Below are 23088 nucleotides of genomic sequence, written 5' to 3'. Positions count from 1 at the left end.
GAGAGAGAGAACCAAATGTGGAATGTTTTCTTGCTGCTGAGCCCCAAGTGTGTTTTATAGTTCCAGAGAAATTTCTCCATCATTGGCCAGTCCTAATGCCTGTTGGCCAGTCCCCGTTCCACTCCTGCAGGAAGCTGAAGGGGGTGGCTAGGCCCTGGGCACAGCCTGGAAATGGAGGGTGGGGTATGAAAGGGGCAGAGGGGGTAATTGATGGCCTTGAACTTGATGAGGCCAAAGGAGTTTTCCCTGTGGAGTGACACAAACTTTTTAATAAGATATGCAGGCATTATCTTTCTGGGTTTGGGGTTTTTTGTTTTGTTTTTTACTTTGTTTTGCTTTTCAGAGAGAGCTAGTGCTGCTAAGAATTGATGATAAGTATGATGCTCTTTCAGTTTCCTTTGGTATTTAATGCAACTTGGAAATTGTCACTTGACTGCGTCCAGCAAACTAAAAGCAATGTATCCAAGTAACAAAGACTGCTGAAACAATGAAGTGAATAAGGAAAAATACCATTTTTGTCCATGTGGTCATCAAGGCTAATTCTGGGAGAAGGCAGCTTAGCAAGAAATGCAGGTGTGTTGATAGATGGTCTACTTATCCACAAAGTACCTTTGTTAGAATTTCCATGATCTCCTTCTCCTATCATTCTGGTACATCTGAAATAGGTGTCAGGTTCGAGAGATAAAAAACAATCAACCTGACTGGCCCATTTGTCCCTGGAGCCTTCCCAACACTGATTACTATTTCAGACCTAGAGTCACCTGAGGTAACATGTTAGGTAGTAGCTCAGCTATGTTACAGTTCTGCTGAGGATACAGCAAGAGCCATCTTTGCTCCATACTTGATTATCTTCCATTCAATTTAGCCCAGTTCAACAAACATTTATTAAGCACCTACTAAGTGCCTACTAAGTCACCTACTAAGTGAGGATACAAATTTAAAAATGAAACAATCTCTGCCCTCAAGGAGCTTATATTCTACTACGGGACACAACATGTAAACCAATGATTCTTAAAGAGTATTCCAAAGCAAGTTTCACTAGGTGTGCCAGGAATTTCTGGACATTATGTTATTGCACATAAAAGATAATTTATAAATAATTTTGTGTAATATAAATGTCAGTCACCCAACATAGAAAGTATGGGAGGCATAATATTTGCAAAATAAGCAAGCTAAGTGTCTTTTACATGAATGCATTAACCTCAAAACATGTTAGATCTTGAACTTGAAAAGAATTCAAGCAAAAATAACTGCTCTTACAATTAAAAAAAAAAACTATGCATGTGTGACTCTCCCAACTGTCTTGTAGTGTTGCCAACTTAAATATTCAATATACTATAATTTCTCACAGCAAAGCATATTGCATCATGAGCAAAAATAAAATAAAACTTAAGAACCAATGATGTATTAAAAAAAAAAAAAAAAAAAAAAAAAGAACCACTGATGTTGACAGATAAGTGTAATTAATCCCAAAGCCCATTGACATAGGACCTCTTCCTCATTGGTAGAAGTGAGAGCTCCTACCCTGAATGAGAGCTCCTGCCTTCTTCAGTCTTCTGCAGGATTCTTCAAACTTCCAGTTATCTGGAGCTAATAATCTCTATCATGTTCCTATAGCCAACTTGCTTCAGTAGAGACAGGGAAAATATTCTTTCAATCTGTCTCTCTCTCCTCCTCCTCCTCTGAGTTACATCTTTATATTTTCTGGTATATATTTGTCTATGTACATCTTCCATGACATCTGTTTTGCTTTAGTTTGAATAAATGGGCTTCTTTGCTATTCACTATGTGTTCTTTGTGGAACTGATATTAAGCAGAAAATGGATCAAGCCATGAATATGGAAGTTGGGGTCCCCTTCCCCCCAATAATGAGAAACAGCAATCAGAATTTAAATTGATCCCCCTAGACTAACAATATTTAAGGGAGAAGATCGATACACTTCTAACCTGGCACCCCTTCTTTCTGGGGAGAATAGAGTTGTCTCAGGTCTCAACTTGTTTCTTCTTCTGGCAAGAATTAGAGTCTCCCTTGGAGAAGAGTGGAGAGAAAAGGAGCCAGAGATGTCATACAACACTCCCATCCTACATATAGGGAGACAGTTACATGTGAATCCTCACAATGCATGGAGCTCTCTACAAAAGTTAATATAAGCTACAAATAAATACAAAGTAATTTGGAGGAGCAGGATAACAACTTATCAAGAAAGTGAAATCAAGAAAGGCTTCTACAGAAGGCGGCACCTGAGCTGAGCCATAAGAGAACTTGTGGTTATTTTATTTATTTTGCTACTGGATCCTGGGAATAGAAAGGCAAAAAAGGGAGAAGGAAGCAAATTACTCCTCACTTCGCTTTATTAAACCATCTAAACAAACATCTATTAAGCATCTACTGGTTCAGGGCCCTGTGCTAAGTGCTAAGGAAATATAATATAGCAATAGAACAAACATTTATCAGCTGTGTGCACCTTCTATATGTAGAGTATTGTACTGGGCACTGAGGGAAATTAAAAAGTTAAAAAAAAGGCATATTCCTTCACCTCAGGGATCTGGCTGTCTAATGGGGGAGTGAGGTCATAACCAGGGGAAACTACACTACAGAGTAAGTGCATTAGAAAGTCACAAAGTTGGTCAAAGATAAAACTTTTAAAAATCCAATCTATTAATTACTATATGAAAAATTACTACAAATAACTAATAATTAGAAAAATGCACATGAAAACTATGCCATGGTTTCACCTCACACTCAGCAAATTCCAAAAATGAAAATGGTCAATATGGAAGGGGCTATGAATGAGAAGACAGGCCCATTAACACAATGTCGGTGGAGCTGTGAATTGATTTAACCAATTGTAAAACAATTTTAAATTAAGATAATCAAAAATTAACCAAAATGTTCATCACTTTTGACTTGATCCAAGGATCTTAGTATTAAAAAAGATTAAAAAAAAGAAGAAGAAGAAATACACATTAAAAAAAGTAAAAATCAGAAAGCAAGATCCTGCATAGAGCAAAGTAATCAGGGCAACATTTGTCTTTGTAGTAGCCTAGAAATGGAAACAAAGTAAATGCCTATCAATTAGAGAATGGCTAAACAAATTGAAAGCAGTGGAATATTTCCATGATGTAAGAAACTAAGAGTATGAAGAACTCAGAAAAACAGAAATATTCATGTGAACTCATTAAGAAATAAAATGAGTAGAACCAGGAAAAAAATATACACAATGACTACAATAATGTAAAAGGACAAAAAATAAATAAAACTAAATGCCATTTAATTATAATGACCATGTTTGACATTGGCAGACAGCTGAGAAAGTGCAACTCCTCTCTCCTTTGCAGATATGGGGGGTTATAGGTATGGAACATGACATATACGGTACAGTTAAAGTGTCAGCTTTGCTGAACTTTTTCTTCTCTTTTAAATAATATTCAATACAAAGGATGGCTCACTACTTAGAAGAAGAAATATATTTATAAATTAAGATGGAATTAAAAATAAAATGTATCAATATAAATAAAATTTGAAAAAATTTAAAGGAAACTTATAAAGTGCATTATGGAGTCTGAGGGGGATGGCTGCTAACTTACCAGGGATAGGGCAAGTCAGTGAAGGTTGAATTAAAAAAAAAGTGGCATTTGAATTGAACTTTGAAAGATGGTAGGAACAAGTGAAGGAGAAAAGGACATTCTGAGCATCAAGAACAAAAGGTCAGCGATAGGCGAGATCAATACACATTTCAGCAAGTGTAGAATATCCAGTTTGACTGGAACATGAAGAATATGGAGGATGATAATATTAAATAAAAGTTTTTAAAAGTAGCACCAGATTGTGGAGTATCCTGAATATCAGGAAGAGAAGCTTCACTTAATAGTCAATAGAAAGTCTGGGGAAAGTTATAAAAGAGTAACACGATCAGAACAAAGTATAAGAGGGTCAATGCATTAAAAATTAATGTCATTATTCCTAGACTCAATGAACAGGGTAGTAGAAGACAGAGCACAGGGGCATTAATAGCCATGATACAAAGAAGAATGTGATAGATTTTATAAAAGAGGAACAAAATAACAGCAAAATAACCAAAATATAAAGGAGGGAAGAGAAACCAGGGAAGATTTCATAAAGAAAAAAAAATCTGCACTTCTGAATTTGCATCTAAACTTGGTCTTAAGGGATGGGTAGAGAAAGTGAAAATGAGGAGGAGATAATTCCAGACAGAAGACTACTATGAACAAAGTGAGTATGCAGAAGGTTCAGGTCCAAACCTGGTCATCCAACAAACAGGGAAAGAAAAGGCTCTTGCTGTTGGTCAAAGGACACGATCAAAAACTCTTCTCAGAAGGTATGGAGGTCAAAAATTCACCAAGAGCTTGTGTCCTCAGCTAAGGTCAGGAATTTATTAACAGCACATCGGGGCTGGGAAACATTCCCTACAGAAGTAGTCAGCGGCAGCAGAAAGTACCCATGGTACCCACATTGAGATGAGACTAGAGAAACACAGAATCAGAGGATCTTGGAGATAAAAAGAGATCCCAAGGAGTCCAACCTGTAAATCTCTGGGACAAAGCAAGGAAACAAATGGATTTCCAGTAATAGTCCATACACACAAAAAGGCTAAAGAATAGAGGTAAAAGATGGAAAAGTGAGTGAGTACCAAGGCTGGGGAGGAAGAGAAAGATAACTGTCTCTGAATCTCAGCTCTGGCCTCTCCCAGAAAAGCAAAACCAAATACCCCATCACGCCACCCATCAGCTGTTAACCCCCTCCATGTGTTGCCTGCCATCTGAACTGACATTGCTCCTCCCTGGACATTTAAACTTGGGAATGTGTGGTCTTTGATCACAGCTGAGGCTAGCTTTCTCAGGGACCAAGCTGACTGAGAGCCTTTGGCTTTTCCTTCGGGTCTCTCTCTGTCTCTCCTTGCTCTGTTTCTTGAATTTGGTGGGGGGGGGGAGGTAAAAGAGAGGGTTTTGACTGAACGGAACACTGTTCACTGGCATGAGACATGGGGACTCTTGTTACCAAGTTGCTTCTCCCCACAATCAGCAGCCTTGCCTTCCTCCCCACCATCAGCATTGCTGCCAAGAGGAGGTTCCACATGGAAGCCATGGTCTACCTCTTCACCATGTTCTTTATAGCGGTAAGAATGGGTTTGGGATGGGAATGCTCTTTCCTGTTGTTTTCCTCTCCTTGGAGTACCTGGTTCACAGACAATAAGGATGTATCATTTAGAAGCAGTATGTGGTTGAATGGAAAGAACTCTGAACTTGGGAATTAGAGGACCTGAGTTCTAGTCCCAGCTCTGCCACTAAGTCAGTGTGACAGGAACAAACCATTCCCTTCTTCCCCACTGACAAATGAGGTGATTAACTTAGGTAACTACTCAACTTCTCTCTTTTCTGTAACTCTCTGAGTCTAAAACTTCCCCTGTATGTGTGCATGTGTGGTGGGGAAAGGGCTCCTTTCTTTCTCTGAGGTTTTTTTTTTTTTTTTCTATTTCTATCCTGTCCAAAGTTTTTTTTTCCCCCTTTGTATATTTAGGTCCCCCTACCTTTTTGTCAGTCTCTCCATTTCTCCTTATGTGAGGAGGTTCCCTCGTTTTGTAAAAGGTCTTGGAATCATCTGCTTTCTTCCTCACTCATCTCCCATCAAACCTGCCCTTCCCCATAAGACATTCATCTGGGAGAGGGAAGGTTCCACTCAGAACCAACCATCAGAGTTGAATATTCATGGCTGAATGTGTGTATATACATATGTATATATACATATATAATACACTATATATACATATACATATATAATACACTATATTATATATATGTATATATATATATATATATATATATATATATATATATATATATATATATATATATATATATATATATATATATATATATAAGTGTCTGCCCTTAATATGCTTATATGTGCCCAAATCCAGATAGGTGCCAATGAATCCATATGAGAATGTATCCACAGACACAATTCTATTTTATGTATCACTGCCTTGCATATGCCAATTCCATTAAGAGCCAAGTTCTCTTGGAATTTCTGACCTTTAACTTTTTGTTCCTGTTCCTTAGATAGAAGGATTTAGGGCCCTCTGACCTTAATTTCTATCATCTGGGCCTGGGCCTGAATGCAATTGGCAAGATTTCTTAACCATTTGTGTCTGTGTATTATCGGTCTCCTTAATAGCCTGGAGAGAGCTGTGTAACTCTAATCAGAATTTTTTAAATATATAAAATAAAATACATAGGATTACAAAGACAGCCAGCTACAATGATGTGCAGTTATTGAGTTTTTTAGCATCAATCCTACAAACCCTGGGTTAAGAATCTCTACTTTGGAGAGTATTTTTACACAGGGAATAATAATGACCACCATCTCTTACATTTGTTTTGGTGTTATAACTAACACATCTATCAACTCTTTATAAACTTCACAGGATATTGATAAGGCAAGTGATCCTCATGACCTTTTTTGACTGATGAAGAAATTCAGTCCTGGTCCTCATTTTGCTTGGAAGCAAAATGGCAGGGGGAAAATTGAGACTAAAATGCAGATCTCCTGCTTACTGAGTAAGGACTCAATCCATTGAACTGCTGGCTCCCTCCTGTTCACAGTCAGCCCTAGGAACTAAAGCAAGCTGAAGGTGAAGGCAATCAGGGGACAGCTGATTCCCCACCCTGCTCCTTTTCAGAGCCTGGGCTCAGAGCCATTGAGGGGGAGGGGAAGGGATGGGTTCTGGACCCAGCAGCTGCTGCTATGATCTACATCAAGTCTTCCTATCCCTGCTACCTCAATCAGCAGAGAGAAGCAACTGTCCTCCTTAAACAAGAGTGTTTTAGTATTAGCAGACATGCCCATCTCACTTTTCTCCAAAAAAAAAATCAGACCTCCATTAGCTCAATAGATTGGTTACGTTTTCTTTCCTTCTTTTCCTTCTTTCTTTCTTTTTCTTTCTTTTTTTCTTTTTCTTTCTTTTTTTCTTTTTCTTTTCCCTAACACCTACTGGCTATATGATCCTGACCAAGGAACTTAATGTCCTAGTGTTCTAGGCCAGAACTTCTGAAACTTTTTCCAATTCTCAACTCCTTTTCACTCAAGAAATTTTGTTCAACTCCAGATATATAAATATATAAAAGATATACAAATCATACATTTATTGATAATAAATCATAATTTCGTGAACCCCACATTTAATTATGATACTTTCTATGGCATCTTAAATCACAGCTTAAGAAACTGGGCTCTAGATAACTAAGATTATAGGCTGTAACAAAAGTACCAACCTGAATAGATAAAGGGAATTTCCATACTTGGGAATTCCTTACATCAATTAAAACATAGGTCCAGTCTTTACCTTCCTTCTTTTCTTTTTTTACCTCATTTTCCCCACCTGTCAAATGGGAAGAATGATCATTTTCTAGCCTCCTTTGCAGGGCTATTGTAATTACAGAATCTGAAAGATAGAACTGTTCTTTGTAAACTATTAAGTGTTGTGAATGAGTAAGGGATTATTCATGATTATTTTAGGCAAACCCTGACCAAAAATATATTCCTCCCAACTGTTCACTGTCTCCTAAGAATGGGCTAAACCAATTCTGGGAAGGTTATCTTATCCCAAGTCAATGTCAGTTCTTTTTGTAATGGGCTTCTGTATTTTCTGCTAGATATACCATGCGTGCAATGGGCCAGGCTTATCGGTATTATGTTTCATGCGCTACGACATACTGGAGTATTTCAGCATCTATGGGACAGCACTGAGCATGTGGGTGTCATTAATGGGTGAGTGCTAGCCTTCTTTATCCGAGCCCTGCCATCAAGGATGCTCACTCCTGAGCAAGCCAGCCTATTGACTTACAGAGAGTATGGATGGCCACATGACATTCTCTTTTCCCATCTTTATGCATACATTCTCTGCCTTCTATTCCCACTTCCCATTGCATAGGCAATGCTTAATCCATATTAGAAAAATAATTTTAAAGCACTTTAGAAAAATCAATTTTACTGACAAAAGAAGAGGAAAAGGTCATACATACCCATTCTTTTTCCCGATCTTTAAACATTTTCATCCTCTTAATGGACTCTTTTCATTGCAAAGATATTGTTTAACTTATGTTTAATAATAATAATAATAATAGCTGGCATTTAATAGTATAATAATAATTTATCTAATATATAAGTATAATAATTTAATGATAGCTATATATTAAATCTCTCTTTCATCTGATCCTCATAACAATCCTGGAAGGAAAGTCCTATGCTTATCCCCATTTTATAAATACGGAAACTGAAGGAACCAGAGGTTACATGATTTGCCCAAAGGAACAAAGCTAGTTCAGTTTCTGAACCTATATTTGAACTCATCTTTCTTACTTCCTCAGGTATTGTTCTCTACCCACTGTACTGTTTAGCTGCCTAGCGAACACTATTTTCATGCACTTTAGAAGTATCTATTCATTTGAACACAAAACAACAACAACAACAAAAAAAAAAAACACCCAATAAATGTTTAAAATTGTCTTTATATGCAACTGGGAGAAAAATAAGGTATTATTTTTTAAAAGAACTATTTATTCACACCTGTCCATTAAAGCAAGTCCCTGAAAAATTTATTGGCATCTCCAAGTTGATATATGAATTGATTAATAATGAATGGATAGTCTTCAAAGATATATATGTAGATATATATATATATATATATATATATTAATGTAGCTTTGTGATTTCATTATAATAGGGAATTCCCAGTGAGAACATTCCCAAAACTAATCCAAATCTGTAACTGCTTCAAGTTTAGAGGTTTAAAGCTTTTTTTGAGATAAGATTAAGTTAATCTCCTAGAATCATACAACTAGAATATTATGTCAGAGGTTAGACTTGAATTCTGATCTTTCTAACTCCAAGATAAAGCCAGTTCACTATTCACTAATAAGTCATCTCTCATGTATATGTATGTGTATGTATGTATGCCTATATATACATATACATATATGATAGATTAAACAAATTAATGTCCTTCTAGCTCTAACATTCTATATCTTTAATACTATATCATAAGGTTCCTTCCAGCTCTGATGTTTCATATTCTAATATTCCTCCTAGTTCTGATCTTCTGTGTCCTAAGGTCCCTTTTATCTCCAATTTTCTATATTCTAAGGTTCTTTCTATCTCTAATATCCCGTGTTCCAAGGTTTCTTTTAGTTCTGATCTTCTGTGTTCTAAAATTTCTTTCAATATCTGATAGTTTATGGTAGAAGGTCCCTTCTAGTTATAATATACCATATTCTAAGGTCCATTCCAACATCCTTGATGTTGTGATTCCTCCAAGAAATGCCTTCTCAAGATGACAAGACTCCTTTGAATCCAGGTGAACTCTAAACTCTGATTTCTGTCCCCTTCCCTCTCTTTCCAGCATTGGCTGAATTTGATGAACCAAAAAGGTCAACCTTTGTGATGTTTGGTGTGTTGACCATTGCCGTGAGGATCTACCAAGATCGATGGGGGTATGGGGTATACTCAGGGCCTATTGGTACAGCTGTTCTCATCATTGCAGCAAAGTGGGTGAGTGATCAAAAATGATAAAATTACAAAGTGTCCTGAATACCTTAAAGTGCTACATAAATGCTGTCTATTTTTATTGCAACTATATTTGTCTGGTTCTGTGATCTTGAGCCTGCCTTTCTCATGACTTCAGTTTCTCCATGCATAAAATGAGGGGGTTAAGTAGATGATTTTTGAGTTTCATTTCCATTCAGACATTTTGTGTAGTTGAGTCTATGTTTCCCACCCCAACCCTCACCCCTACACTCCAAGCATCTTGAAATACTGACAGAGGAAGCCGATAATTGGAAAAGTGTCAAGTTTTGGAGGCCAGTTATAAGGCCTTGTCTGTTAAGGACAAAGCAATATGATGACCTACATCTGGGCCTCCCAGGTGATTGGCTGAGTTTCTTTACCAGACAGTGAAGAACTAAGATTCCAAGTAGCTTTATCTCAGTTTTTCTGAGTTGCCTCCTTGTTCTGAAAAGTCCTAATTACTGGGTCTTCCTGAGAGATAGCTATGGAAGAAATCCTGGGCTCATAATCTGGACTCTATTACTCATTAGCAGTCTGATCTTGGGGAGTCTATTAAATTGGTCCCTCAATTTCCTCTTTTCTGAAGAGGGAGTTGAAAGTATCTAGGTCCTTTCCAACTCCGACATTCTGTGTTCTAAAATCTCTTCCAGCTCTGACATCCTGTGTTCCAAGGTCGCTTCCAACTCTGACATTCTGTGTTTCAAAGTCCTTTCCAACTCTGATATTGAGTGTTCTAAGGTCCCTTCCAACTCTGACTTTCTATATTCATTCCAAAGTCCCTTTCAACAACAATGTCCTAAGATTCCTTTGACCTGTGGCTCTGGCTTTAAATGCTGATTCTAACTTTTTTTTTTTCCCTGACTGACGCTGGCTATGGCTGTGTCTGGTATTGTAGTTACAACTTCTCTCTAAGTCCAATGATTTCATTGCTATTTCTGAGTCCACTTTCCACCTTAGTCCCTGACTCAGAGATGTGGTGATATCTTGAAGAATGAGTTCGTCTTGGAAGACTTTCTGGAAGAGGGGAAGCTTGAGCTCAGGGTGTTGAGAGAGGGACAGTGATATTGTTGTTTGTCCCTAGTTCTCAAAGAAGACCAGGAGGGACAGGGCAGAGTAAGTTAGAAAGCTGGACCAAATCAAGGATCAAGGTGGTGGGGTTCAATAATACACAAGCCTATTTTATCTCTAGAGACCTCCCAGTAAAAGGGATCAGGCTTTCTTTTCCCTATTTGGACAACGAGGCACAGAGAAATGAAGTAATTTGCCGAAAACCACATAGCTACACAGTGGCAAAGCCAGACCTTGAATTCAAACATCTCGACTTTTTCAAATGCTCTTCCAGAGAAGGAGGGTTGGGGAAGAGGTTATTCTTTCTTGATCTGGTTTAACAATTGGAATTGATGTTATTTGGGGTGACCCAAGGCAGTGTCTCTAAGTTCCTGCCTTTGGGGAGGAGAGACTTGTTGGGGTGATGCAATAGCATGCCTTATTAATTAGCATTCTGGAATGCATAAACAATGCTGGCTTCCAGAGATAATCACCGAATTCCAACTCTCTGTTTATGATAAAAACAGCTCACCCCAAGCCGGAAATGGGATAATTCTCTCTTGATTCAGTCCGGGTGGATTTCCCTCCTCACTTCCCCAACTAGACATTGGGTAATTATCTTCAGAGCAGCTTGGTATGAATCTGCTTCTGAATTATAATTAGGTAGAACGGTATTTACTCATTAAAGCCTGAGTGGAATACCACACAGATTTTCCTCTCCCTGGGCAAGAGGACTCAACAATAGGAATAAAGAGGGAAAGAAAGAAAAAAGCATTCATCAAGTGCCTACTATGTGCCAGGGACCATGCTAAGTGCTTTAAAAATATTTTCTCATTTGATCATCATTTCAGTCTTGTGAGATAGGTGCCCATTTCATTTTTGTGGGAATTGAGGCATGCCCAAGGTCACACAGCTAATAAGTGTCAAGCTAGTAAACTCAAGTCTTCCTAACTCCAACTGTAGACCCAGTGCTCTCTCTACCATTCCTTTTGGGGGAAGGCTGTAACAAGTTGGCCACATTCCTAATTTAAATAGCACTTTCTAATCCATTTAGGAGGGAATTCAATCTAGGTCTGCTTGGGAGAGGAGTTGGTCTCTAGAGTAAGGCTCTAGGGCTTTTCCCCCATTTGTTAGAGCCATTTCCCCCAATTGTTAGAGGCTTGGGTCCAGCAAGCACCACCAGGATGGGTTAGGTAGCAATTACTAAGGGATAACCCAGAATAATGGAAAGTGAACCGGATTTAGATTAGAGAGGACCTGGGTTTAAATCTTGCCCCAGATACTTAATAACTAGTGAACCTGAGAAACTCACAAAGCTTGTCTGAGTTACTTCCTCTGTAAAACAGGAATGATAATAACATTACTTATTGTGAGGGCTTATTTTAAAAAGCAAATGAGGAAATGTACATAAAATGTTTTGTAAATCTTAAAATGCCATACATATCTGGTATTAATAATATAATAATAATTAATAATAATAATAAATAAGGTCTATTGCAAGTAAAAGGTTTTCTGCTCCCCTTTCTTCCCCTCTCAAAGAGTGAACAGACAATCAGCAGTATGGATATCACCTACAGGAATTCAGTCTAAGAATAAAGAAAACAACTGAAGAATTATATTGACCCCAGACCTAGAGTTGTTTAGAGCCAATACAACCCCCTTATCTTACCGATGAGGAAAATAATTCCCCAAGAGGGCCAAATGGTTTGCCCAGTTCATATGGGTAGTCTGAGGCTCTCACCACTGAACCAAGTCTTAGTCACATCCTAAGTCTCTGTCTTTCTCAGTTAGTACATTTTTAATTTCACCAATGTTTATTCATGTATTTATTTATTTCACTTTTATTTATTTTACCCTGCTGCCCTCTGGCCTTGCCTGAGTCTCCAAATCAACATATCTGACACAGCTAATTATCTCTAGCTTCCTAACCTCATCATTTCTATTGGTAGGCCTGGTGTCCCACATTTTCTCTTCTTCATCTCTCATATCCAGTACTACCAAGGTCTATAGCATCTATCACAAATGTCTCTTCTCCTTTGTTTTCATTGATACTTTCCTAGTATAGGCCCCAGCCTGTACCATCCATCTGACCTACTTCCTTCTAACCTCCTTCTAAGCCTTCTTCCCTCTCCAGTGCACCAAAATACCCATTGCCAAAATTATCTTTCTTACTCTGCTCAGGATTCTTCAGTATTACCCTTAGTGCCTCCAAAATAAAATTCAAGCTCCTTTTCTGACATTCAAGACTCTCCATAATCTAATACCAGGTTCTTACCTTTGCAATCTTCTTTTATCTCACTCTGGTCCATGTACTCCATACTCCAATCCAACTAGATTACTTTCTGTACTTCTCACCCTTGTAGTTTTCTGTCTGTACCTTTTTCCTCCTTTTAAATTTCTACATGTCCTTTAAAGTCCTTTTCAAAAGTTAGCACCTACATAACACTTTCCTTAATTCCCCCTGTTGATTATGACTTTTCCCTTCAAATCTCATATAATAATTACACTTGCTTCTATGTCTCTCATTTACTTAACATTATATTCTTATATAGTCCTGTTATATGGGGTCATTCTTCCTAAACCATAACTCCATGAAGACAGAGATCATAGCTTCTCTCCACCAGAATCTGTTACAGTGCTTAGTATAAAACTCTCCATTAAATAATTAGTAAATGTTTATTAAGTAAGTAAATGACTGAATGTGGTAACTACCAAGCTCCTTGATTCTCTTATCTTTCAAACTGTCTTTCAAACTATCAATAGATATCTCCTGAGTACCTTTGATGAATGAGATATAATATGAAGGAAGAGAGTTTCCTAAACTCAGTGTCAGGAAAACTTAGCTTCTAATTCTGTTTCTGACACTTATCTGTGTGACCCTGGGCAAAACACTTAACTTTTTTGAACCTTGGTTTTCTCATCTGTAAATGAAATTAATTGTAAGTTATTGTAAGGCTCAAATGAGGAAATGCAATAAAAGTGCTTTGCAAACTTTAAAGCATTATCTAAAAGTTATTATTACATATAGAAGAGTCAGCTAGCTTTCAGAAAAATCAACTAGTTCCTAGAATGTCTGAGGTGGAAGGGAACTGAGAGGTCATGTAGTCCAACTTACAGTTTATATTTTACAATTTCTATTTTACAGATGAAGAAACTAAGACTCATAGAAGTTGCTTGTAACAAAATTACTGTGAATAGTGTTTATAAAGCAGAGAATAAAACTCATTTCTTCTGATTCCCAAGTTCAAGGCTAAAGAACTAGAGAGGGGGCTAAATGAGGGATATAGACCTCCCAGAATTCCACCTGCTGTCAATGTGAGCTGAAGTGATCAGGGATGGCTTCTTAGAGAGCTGTCCTTCAACTGATCTCACTTTTCACTTATCTATCTCTTAAAGCATGGGTAGGGATGGAGAGAGGAAGCAAGGCACAACCCAATTCTTTTGCTCCATTGGATTAGACAAGATTTTCTAGGTGGCTTTTGTAGTGAGGCTGCCTGTATACACAATTTAGCTAGCATTCATTAAGTGTTTATTACGAAGACCCTGGTCTAAGACATTAGATACAAGGATGAAAATGAAATACATTTCCTCAGAGAACTTACAGCCTACCATGCAGTGGAGGAGATGGAATACCATAAGGACCAGGGAAGCATTTCATGGAGGAGACATCACCTGAGAAGGGCCTTGAAAGGAGAGAAAGATCCTGATAAGGCAGAGTTGAGAAGGAAGTATACTCCAAGAAAGAGGCAGACTGTCATTGATTATATCAAATAGAACTTTTAAGTAGGCCATTGTGGAAGAAAAAAGATATACATTGTATAGAATCATAGAATGTGATTCACATAAAGAAAAAAAGTTGGGGAATAGTTGTATCACTGACTGTTATATTATCCTAATAAAAACCAAGGGAGGATGCAGCTGGGTGACACAGTAGATAGAGCACTTGCCATGGAGTCAAGAAGACCTAAGCTCAAAGGCAGTCTCAGACATTTACCAGTTGTGTGACCTGAGCAAATCCCCCTCCCAAAAATGGGGGTGGGAGAGAAGTTAGATGGAAAAGAAGGCATAAACTGAGACTGGGGAATTTTAAATGAAGTTCTTCTAATTGCCTTTAAGGCCATGGGGGAAAAAACAGAAAGATTTTTCTGGTAAAAATGTTCTATACTCGCCAAACCAGTTTCTGATAATAAAGAGACAAAACATTGCAGTAAGTAACACCAAGGGAAACTATGGAATCCCAGTCACTAGATAGAAAGCATTCAGATGAGCAAAAGGATCCCAAAATCTCCAGCTTGGAAGGGACTCCAGGGGTTATCCAGTCAAGAGTGTATCTTGAGAATGCCTTCTACAATATATCTCAGACATGCAGTGATGTAGCTGCTGTCTGAAATCCTCCAGTGACGATGGACTCACTATCCAGCCAGACAGCCCACTTTTGGACAGCTCTAATTGTTAGGAAGCTTTTCCTTAGATGGAGTCAAAGCTTGTGTCTCTGTTTCCACCCACTAATCCTCCTGTCCTGCTCTCTGAAGCTGATCAGAACAAACCTAATAATCCCTTTTGCAAGCAGTAACTCTCCAAGTACTTGAAGACATTGACTGTTTCCCCTCTGGGACCAGAACTACCCTAGAGGTTTAGAAAGTCACCTATTTGAGGGCAAGAGCCTAAAACTGATGATTCTGGAAGTTTCTTTCTTGTCCTAGGATTCTAGAATTCCAGTCCTCTAAAATTCTGTGATAGGATTTTATTTTTCTGTGATTGTGAGTTTACAATTCTTTTGTTGGATGATTCTGAATTGGCTTCTGGTCTATTGCTTCATGGAGCAGAAGCTACCTCCTATCAGGAGGTCAGCTTCTTCATTTTCTTTGGGGTTCATCTATTTGTAGATCCAAATGGAAAAGTCTTAGTCCTCACATTTATATAGCACAAAAGTAATTCTCATCTCTATATGATGCTTTAATGCTTGCTAGCACTTACATACTTTGTCCATACTCTTTCATGATGGTGATGGTGGTGATAAACATAATGACTAACATTTACATAGAACCTTAAGATTTGTGAAATATAACATGTTATCTATTTTTAATCCTGAGTTTTCATTCTTTTAAAGCTGAATTCAAATATGGCCTCAGATATTTATTAACTGTTTTACCTTGGGAAGGTCACTTAATAACTATTTGCTTCAGTTTTCTCATCGTAAAATGGGGATAATAATAGTTCTACAACCCAGGGCTGTGGAAATTTAAAAAGGCAATAATTGCAAAGGGCTTAGCACATTGCCTGGCACCTAAGAAGTTCCATATAAATGTTAATTATCATTATTATTAATCCTCACAATAACCCTGTTTTGGACTATTATTACTATCTTTATTTTACAGGTGAGGAATGTAAAGTCCAGAAAGACCCTTTGTCCAAGATCAGACAATTGGTAAATCTGAGGGAAGACTCAAACACCAAGTCCATTGGCTCTATTACTTCCACAGAATTAAACAAGAGCTGTAGTGTTGACATTAGATTTTTTAAGAGAAGTTCAGACAGAACTCAAGTTTTCCTGAGTTAGGCAGATAAAGAAGTATTCTACTTGTCTCCATCTCTCCCATGTCCCAAATTCACAGACAAGAAATTAGTTAGTTCCCTATCCATCAGGCCCGTGTACAAATTTCCGTCTAAGGAAAGGGTCATCCCCACTGAATGTAGCTCCTGTCCTCGGACAAGTGAGGAGATGTAAAGCAAATGAGAATTCTCTCTACTTTCCTCAAGACCCTCTGAGAGCTAAAAAAAAGACACAAAGAGTTAATACTAATGTCAGTGTCTCAGCAAACTACAGCATTTCTCTGAGACCCAGTTTTCTCATCTGTCAAATGAAGACAATAAGCTTTGCTCTATCTCCCTCAGAAAGCAAAAGTTGTGGACTTCTTAAAGTGATACACACATACATAGAAATCAACAAACAGAATAGATTAAAAATAAAAACTTCAGGAGACCTAGGCTTAAAGCTTAACTCTAAAACTTAGTTCCTGTGTGCCTTTGGGCAAGTTCCTTAACCTTTCTGGACTTCAATTTCCCCATCTGTAAAATGAGGATAATCCTCATTCCTACGTCATAGGATAATTATGAAAAAAGCAAAATGTGAATATAAATGTGAATTGTTATTATTATTACCTAATCTGACTATAGATAGGGATACAGAACAAAGGAGTGAGAAGAACGGAGTCAGAGAGTTGAAAGAAGTCTGTTCTTTCACCTAATGGTTTGTTTATTATTTAGCTGATGGCTGCTGTCCCCTTGGGGCCCATCAAGGTGGTATTTGTTGAGTCTGGCAAAGCGACTTTCTTTATTCCAGGCTTCCCAGAAGGGATGAGTTTTGAGTCAGGCCACCCAGAGCTTCTTCACTGACTTCTGTGTTTCTTCTCCAGCTGCAAAAGATGAAAGAGAAGAAGGGTCTGTATCCCGACAAGAGTGTATACACCCAACAGATAGGCCCTGGTTTCTGTTTTGGAGCCTTAGCCCTGATGCTGCGTTTCTTTTTTGAGGTAAGGCTCTTCTGTGTGAGATACCATTGGGGGGACACAGAAAGGTGAGGGGCACAGCTCCTATCCTCAGAAAACCCTTCTACTGGGGAGACAAGATGTCAGTGTGATGGAAAGAGCATTAGCCAGAGGGTCACAAGGTTTGGGTACTAGTCCAAACTATGCTGCTAACTAGTCTCTGTGTGACATTGGGAAAGTCTGTGAACTTTTTCTCCAAGCCCCTTCCAGACTCTTCAGTTCAGGAGGCTGTCTAATATACTTGGATGAATTTAAGATTTCTCCAGAGTGAATATTTCTTCATCCAAGCTTTCTCATCCAATGGGATTTTGGTCCATAGCTTTCCAAAATTCCTCCATAGAGTCCACTTTCATTGAAGTCAACTTTATTTTATTTCTTGATCTGTCTCTTACTACCTGTGTGATTTTGAGTAAAGTCCCTTCAACTCTTCTGAGCTCGACTTCCTCTTCTGTAAAATGAAGAGGTTGGACCAGACTCCTAAGGTCTGTTCCAGCTCTGGATCTCCTTATAATTAAATTATGCTCTGCTTTTTTAAATCCAGGGGCTCCCCAAAGTACTAATGCAGTTTTAAGCTACTAACACCTGAAAATGTTAGTGATGGGACACAAGCACTTAGGCCCAGCATCCATCATTCCATTGCTCTTGAAGAGATCCATAATTTGAACATTACTAAGTTCACAGTGTTTTGGTTTTATAGCCCCTAAGCATCATGGGGAGAATATTGGGGTTAAAGAAATAGGCTTCTGCACCAGGGAACAATGAAAGTGCTGAACAGTTTTCCAAATATGATCCAATCTTATGTCTTTACCTTCTACACAGTTCTGAGCCCGATTCACTGTCCATTTATTGCCCAGCTTGTTCATATTTGACAAATATAGATATAAGTATACATATGTGTATGGGTGTTAAAATGGGCTTTGCAGATCTTCAGTTACCACATCCATAAAATGTGGATTAAAAACATTTTCAGTGCCTATCTATTCATTATATTACTGTAGGGGAGGTTATGAAAGTTCTATATACATATAGGTCATGATCCCCTTGATATGAGTATTTCCCCCTTCAACTTTGGGCCCAGTTCATTCTCCTTTGGTAGTGTCTGTCCAGAATACATAGTCTGGACAATAAACATTGTTCATCCATTTGGTTTTTCCTATGTGAATATTTAGGCCAAATTCTTTCAGAAGAATCTCTATCCATTGGGCCCATGTACAAATTTATAATATTGCAGAGCTTGCTGCAATAAGCCCATTGTCAAATGAATACACAGTCACCTGGAATTCATTCATCTCTAAGGAATCTCCTCTAACTTAGACCTTGTATTGGATCTCCTTCACAACTGTGGCCAGCACTTTTGACAAGCTTATACTATTCTGCTTTGTGCTTCACTTACTCTACAATATTAATGATAATAACAATTACTCACCATTGGTAACTAATATCAAATAGTTTTTACATATGATATTCAATAGTACATAAAAACAGTATCTGAAATGTCATAAGGTACTGGGTGATTAATACTTAATGTAAATAGAGAATGATTAGTGCCATAGGACCTAGAGAAGAGAATCCCTGTCAAGTGAAATAATAAAATTTTTGTAGAAGGGACGTGGCAGAAGGATGAGGAGGTTATTTTAATATCAGTAGATCATAGATTTAAAACTAGAAAGGAGTTAAAAAGTCATTTAGGCAATTCCTTCATTTTACAGGTTGTTGTTCAATCATGTCTGACTCTTTGAGACCTCATTTGGCAAAGGGGTGAGAGTCCATTTCCTTCCCCAGTTCATTTTCTAGATGAGGAATTGAAGCAAACAGGTCACACAGCTAGTAAGACTTTTTCCTGATTCTTGGCCCAGCGCTCCACCCACATGGCCACCTATTTTTATAGTTATTCATAAGACAAGAAACTAAATCCCCCAAAAGTAGAGGTCCCACAGAGAGTAAACAGAGAAAGAATGTGAAGCTATCATCTAGGGGAAGCTGTCACACAGGAAGAGATCATAGAGGGAAAGATGGCTATGAAAAGGAGTATTCTAAGGAGTATAAATGCATGAGCAATAGTGTGGCAGTGGGAAATTATGAATGGTAAAGGAGGACTAGATGAGGAAAATAGGGACACATTAAGTTCTTTAAATGCCAGCCTGAGATAACTGACTGACTCTCTTTCTCCCTTCCCTCTCTCTTTCTGGCTTTTCAAAGGAGTGGGACTACACCTATGTTCACAGCTTCTACCACTGTTCACTAGCCATGTCCTTTGTCTTGCTGCTGCCCAAGGTGAATAAGAAAGCTGGAAATGCTGGGACTCCTGCCAAATTGAACTGTTCTACACTCTGCTGTGCTTGCATCTGACCTTCTGACTGTACTCTTTCCCCCCCCCATACACACACTCTCTCTCCAGACCATTATTTGACCATGTTTCCCTATTGAGATATAAATCGAATTCCATGGCTCCCTTACTCTTCTATTCTGTCAGGAAAAGTTAAGCTAATAAGTACTTAAAATTTCAATGTAATTCTAACACTATGTTAGGCACCATGGAGAAAAACTGTTACTTTTCCTCGTTTCTTCCAATGGTTTCCTCTTTAAAAATCAGAGTAGCCTAGAATTGACTTTCCAGAGCCAATCAAAGCCCTCCATCTCTGTGAAAGACTACTCCCAAATTATGGCAAACAAGAACCTACCAGTTATCCTTGCTTACAGTCATTGACCTTCTCAAGGTCAACTGCAATTCCTCCTATTTGGGCATCTCTTTTTCCATACATCCTGGTGAAATATCTATCTCTGCACCCATGTTCTCTGAATGAGCCCTTTGGGAATAGAAGGGGACAGTCAAGTAGGGAGTGCCATTGTTCCAATACAGGGATGGCCAATTGCAGCAGCCACCTCCTGACCCCAAATCGCACCCCTTGGCCCCTGTCCCTTCCTCCAGCTGAGCTCCATGAGCTCTGAGTTCTTTGCTTCTAGGAGAGAAATTCCAGACTGAATTGATGGAGGAGCAAAATGATTTTATTTATTTCACTCTAACTCTGTTGGAGGCCATAGGCTCTTTCCCAAGACTGCAGGAGCCCAATGCCAACTCACCATACCTAGTGTCCAGCCTAGGGTTGACAAGTATCCCTTTCCCAGACCCACTGATGTGGGTGGTTTAATGACGAAAGTGTCTGGGCACCAAGGGCACCCTCCCGGGGTCCAACTCATTTGGAAGCAACAGCTCTTATTCCCTTTGCCCATAGCCAGATCTTTTCCCATAGCTCTCTAATGGATGGGCAGTGAGTACTGAAATGTCTCTGAGTTCTTCCAAATAATTCTCTCCCTTGGACAGCTGCACAATCAGGCACCCCCTTACTTCTTTTTTAGCAAGCATGGCTCCATAATTAATAACTTTCTGCATAAAAGAGACATTTGCTTAATAGTATTCCCCTTCTTCCCTTTCCATCCCCCCACTCCATAACCCACAATCCCTCTAGCACAGGATCCTACACCAGTAGTCTGGAAAAGCTGTGACCTCTTTCCCTGACATAATCCTTCTAGACTTGGAGACATTCCCAAACCATCTCCTGCCCCCAAATGCCCCCTAGGACTAGGATTTGTAACCTTCTGAAATCTTTTAATATGTTTGAAGCCTGTTCCCTCTCCTGAGAAACTATTTCTGCTCCCCAGGACAGCCTGGGTTCTGGTCTCCAACGCCCTTCTCTTAAGGCCGTAGGATTGGTGACTGTCAATGTCCTCCCTCTCCCAGCTCTCCCTGTGTCTAGGCAGCAACTGCAACACCTCTGCACTCAGTCTCCGTCTTTCTAGCTCCAGAAGCTTTGACTTGGCTCAAATTTGGCCACCTCATCTCCTCTCCTTTGATCCTTTTAATTAAGCATCCCAAACCCTTCTTCCTAGGTCCTGTCCTTTACAAGATAAGGAGCAAAAAAGCATTCAGCGCTTCCTATATATGGTAGGCTTCCCCACATACACTTGTACTCCCTCATAGACACAAGCCTACACACACACACACACACACACACACACACACACACACAAACACACACACACACACACACACACATAAACACATACACACACACACACACACACACACACACACACACACACACACACACACACCTTTATCCCTTTAACTTTTATCCAGCAGCCCCATCCCAAGTGTGTGGCAGAAGAGATTACAGATTGCACATGGGCCATCTGAATTTATTCATCATAGCCTATAAGGCTATGGACAGTTACCTAACAAATAAAAATACTGGTAGAATTAAAAAATGCAAATTCCAGAATGTATCTTGTGTTTCTTAAGAGGACCAAGATGCAGTATTCCCGGGGAAATTCCAGGGGAAAGAATAGTGGCTTTGGGTGGATGGTTTCCTCCAGCCTGGAAGCCGAAGTTCAGGAATTTCCACAGTCAATAACAACCTCTGACCTCCCAGGCCAACAAAATACTGAAAATCCAGGAATACTGAGGAGGACTTCTTGGGAGAAAACTGTCCTGGAATTAGTGACCACATTGTGGTGCGTCCAGAAGATGGGGTTTCAGGGTAGGAAAGAAGCTCAATGCATCAGATATTGGAAAGAACTCTGAATTTGGTATCATTTTCTAAGAGCTAGAAGAACCCAGAAAGGTTAAATGGATTACCCATGATCACAGAGAGGTCAGAAGACCTGGTTATGAATCCCAGATCTTACTCCCTGTGTGACCTTAGGCCACCACTTAAAATCTCTGAGTCTCAGTTCCCCATTCTGTAAAATGAGATGATTGGATTACATGGTCCCTGAAGTCACTTCCCTCTTAAGTCTCTTTCCTATGATCCCAACAAGACACCATCCCTGCCCTTCAGGACCTTATAGTCTAGGATAAAAGGCAAAGGGCCCAGACGCATACTAAAATCACTAAAGCACACACACAGCCTGAGGCAGAAATATGATTGGGATAGAAAAGTGGTGCAAACTGTCTTTCCAAGGCTTCCCAAGGGCTGGAAGAGGAAGGACAGACTATGGAGGCAATAGAAGCCGGAGGAGACTGCAGGTAGGTGAGAACATCCCCTAAGACCATCTGTCCCCCTACCCCTCCCCTCTCACCTCCCCTGCCTCCTCCTGGTTTGGCTAGAACACTGAGCACTTTTGTCTCCAGCTCCCTCTCTCCCAGGCCTCCCAACTCCCTGGCAGCTCATGGAAAATCAGAGGCAGAGAAGGACGCTCCTGAGGAGGGAGGCGGAGAGGTCTGCAAAGCTCATAACATCCCACATTAACAGACTATTTACTATAGCCAGAGCAACTGATTTATGAAGACTGCCTGGGAGAAGCGCCAGGTCTATATGTCATGGACAATTAAGGCAGTGCTGATCTACACTGGTGTCCATTGAGACCTGGGTTCCTCCACCTAGTCTTCTTTCAGTCAGCCTCTCCAAAGTCCTTCACAAGAATAACAGCCCTTCCTTCCCCTTTGTCCTGAGGTTTGGGCTTTCACCAAGTGCTTCCATACACATCACCTCAATAGATCCTCACAATAACCTTCAGGGAGCTCCAGAGGGAAGATACATTCGTTTCTAGTTTACAAAATGATGATGACAATGCAGTATAGTGAATGGACAGGGGCCTCGGAGCAAAAAAATCGGGGTTCAAGGTCCACTTCTGACTTCTCCTGACTGTGTGATCCAGAACAAGTCACTTTATCTCCCAGTGCCCAAGCACTGGGGACTGGGACCTGAGTTCCAGAGAAAGTGGAACACACTGGGAGAGAAATGAGCTGTTAGACTTTCCTAATGGGGAGCTCCAACACAGAGGAAATCACAAATCCAGCTAAAAAAATTAGAAAAAGCCAAGAAGTTAGAAAAGAATAATTCTTGACTCCCCAGGCCAACCTATTTTATCTTGAATGTCAGTTCATTTCTCTGGGTCTCGGTTTCCTCA

The 23088-nt window shown here is 39.3% G+C and overlaps 1 protein-coding gene and 1 long non-coding RNA gene across 2 annotated transcripts in view; one reads left to right on the top strand and one right to left on the bottom strand.

Moving 5' to 3' along the window:
* The first annotated feature begins 4857 nt into the window (after positions 1–4857).
* On the top strand, positions 4858–21291 carry MYMK (myomaker, myoblast fusion factor). The gene is made up of 5 exons (XM_074294040.1): positions 4858–5138; positions 7675–7789; positions 9420–9568; positions 17047–17163; positions 19378–21291. Exons 1-5 carry the CDS (start codon positions 5004–5006, stop codon positions 19525–19527), a joined length of 666 nt encoding a protein of 221 aa, XP_074150141.1. The 5' UTR covers positions 4858–5003; the 3' UTR covers positions 19528–21291.
* LOC141557799 (uncharacterized) overlaps positions 16899–23088 on the bottom strand; it is a 36417-nt gene continuing 30227 nt past the window's right edge. The window contains exon 3 of the long non-coding RNA XR_012486899.1: positions 16899–17046. This is a non-coding gene — a long non-coding RNA (uncharacterized LOC141557799). The remainder of the gene's footprint in view (positions 17047–23088) is intronic.

The sequence above is a fragment of the Sminthopsis crassicaudata genome, chromosome 2 (assembly GCF_048593235.1).
Source record: "Sminthopsis crassicaudata isolate SCR6 chromosome 2, ASM4859323v1, whole genome shotgun sequence".
Lineage (NCBI taxonomy): Eukaryota > Metazoa > Chordata > Mammalia > Dasyuromorphia > Dasyuridae > Sminthopsis > Sminthopsis crassicaudata.
Note: the sequence above shows the minus strand (reverse complement) of the source record. Positions and strands in the feature narration are given on the sequence as shown.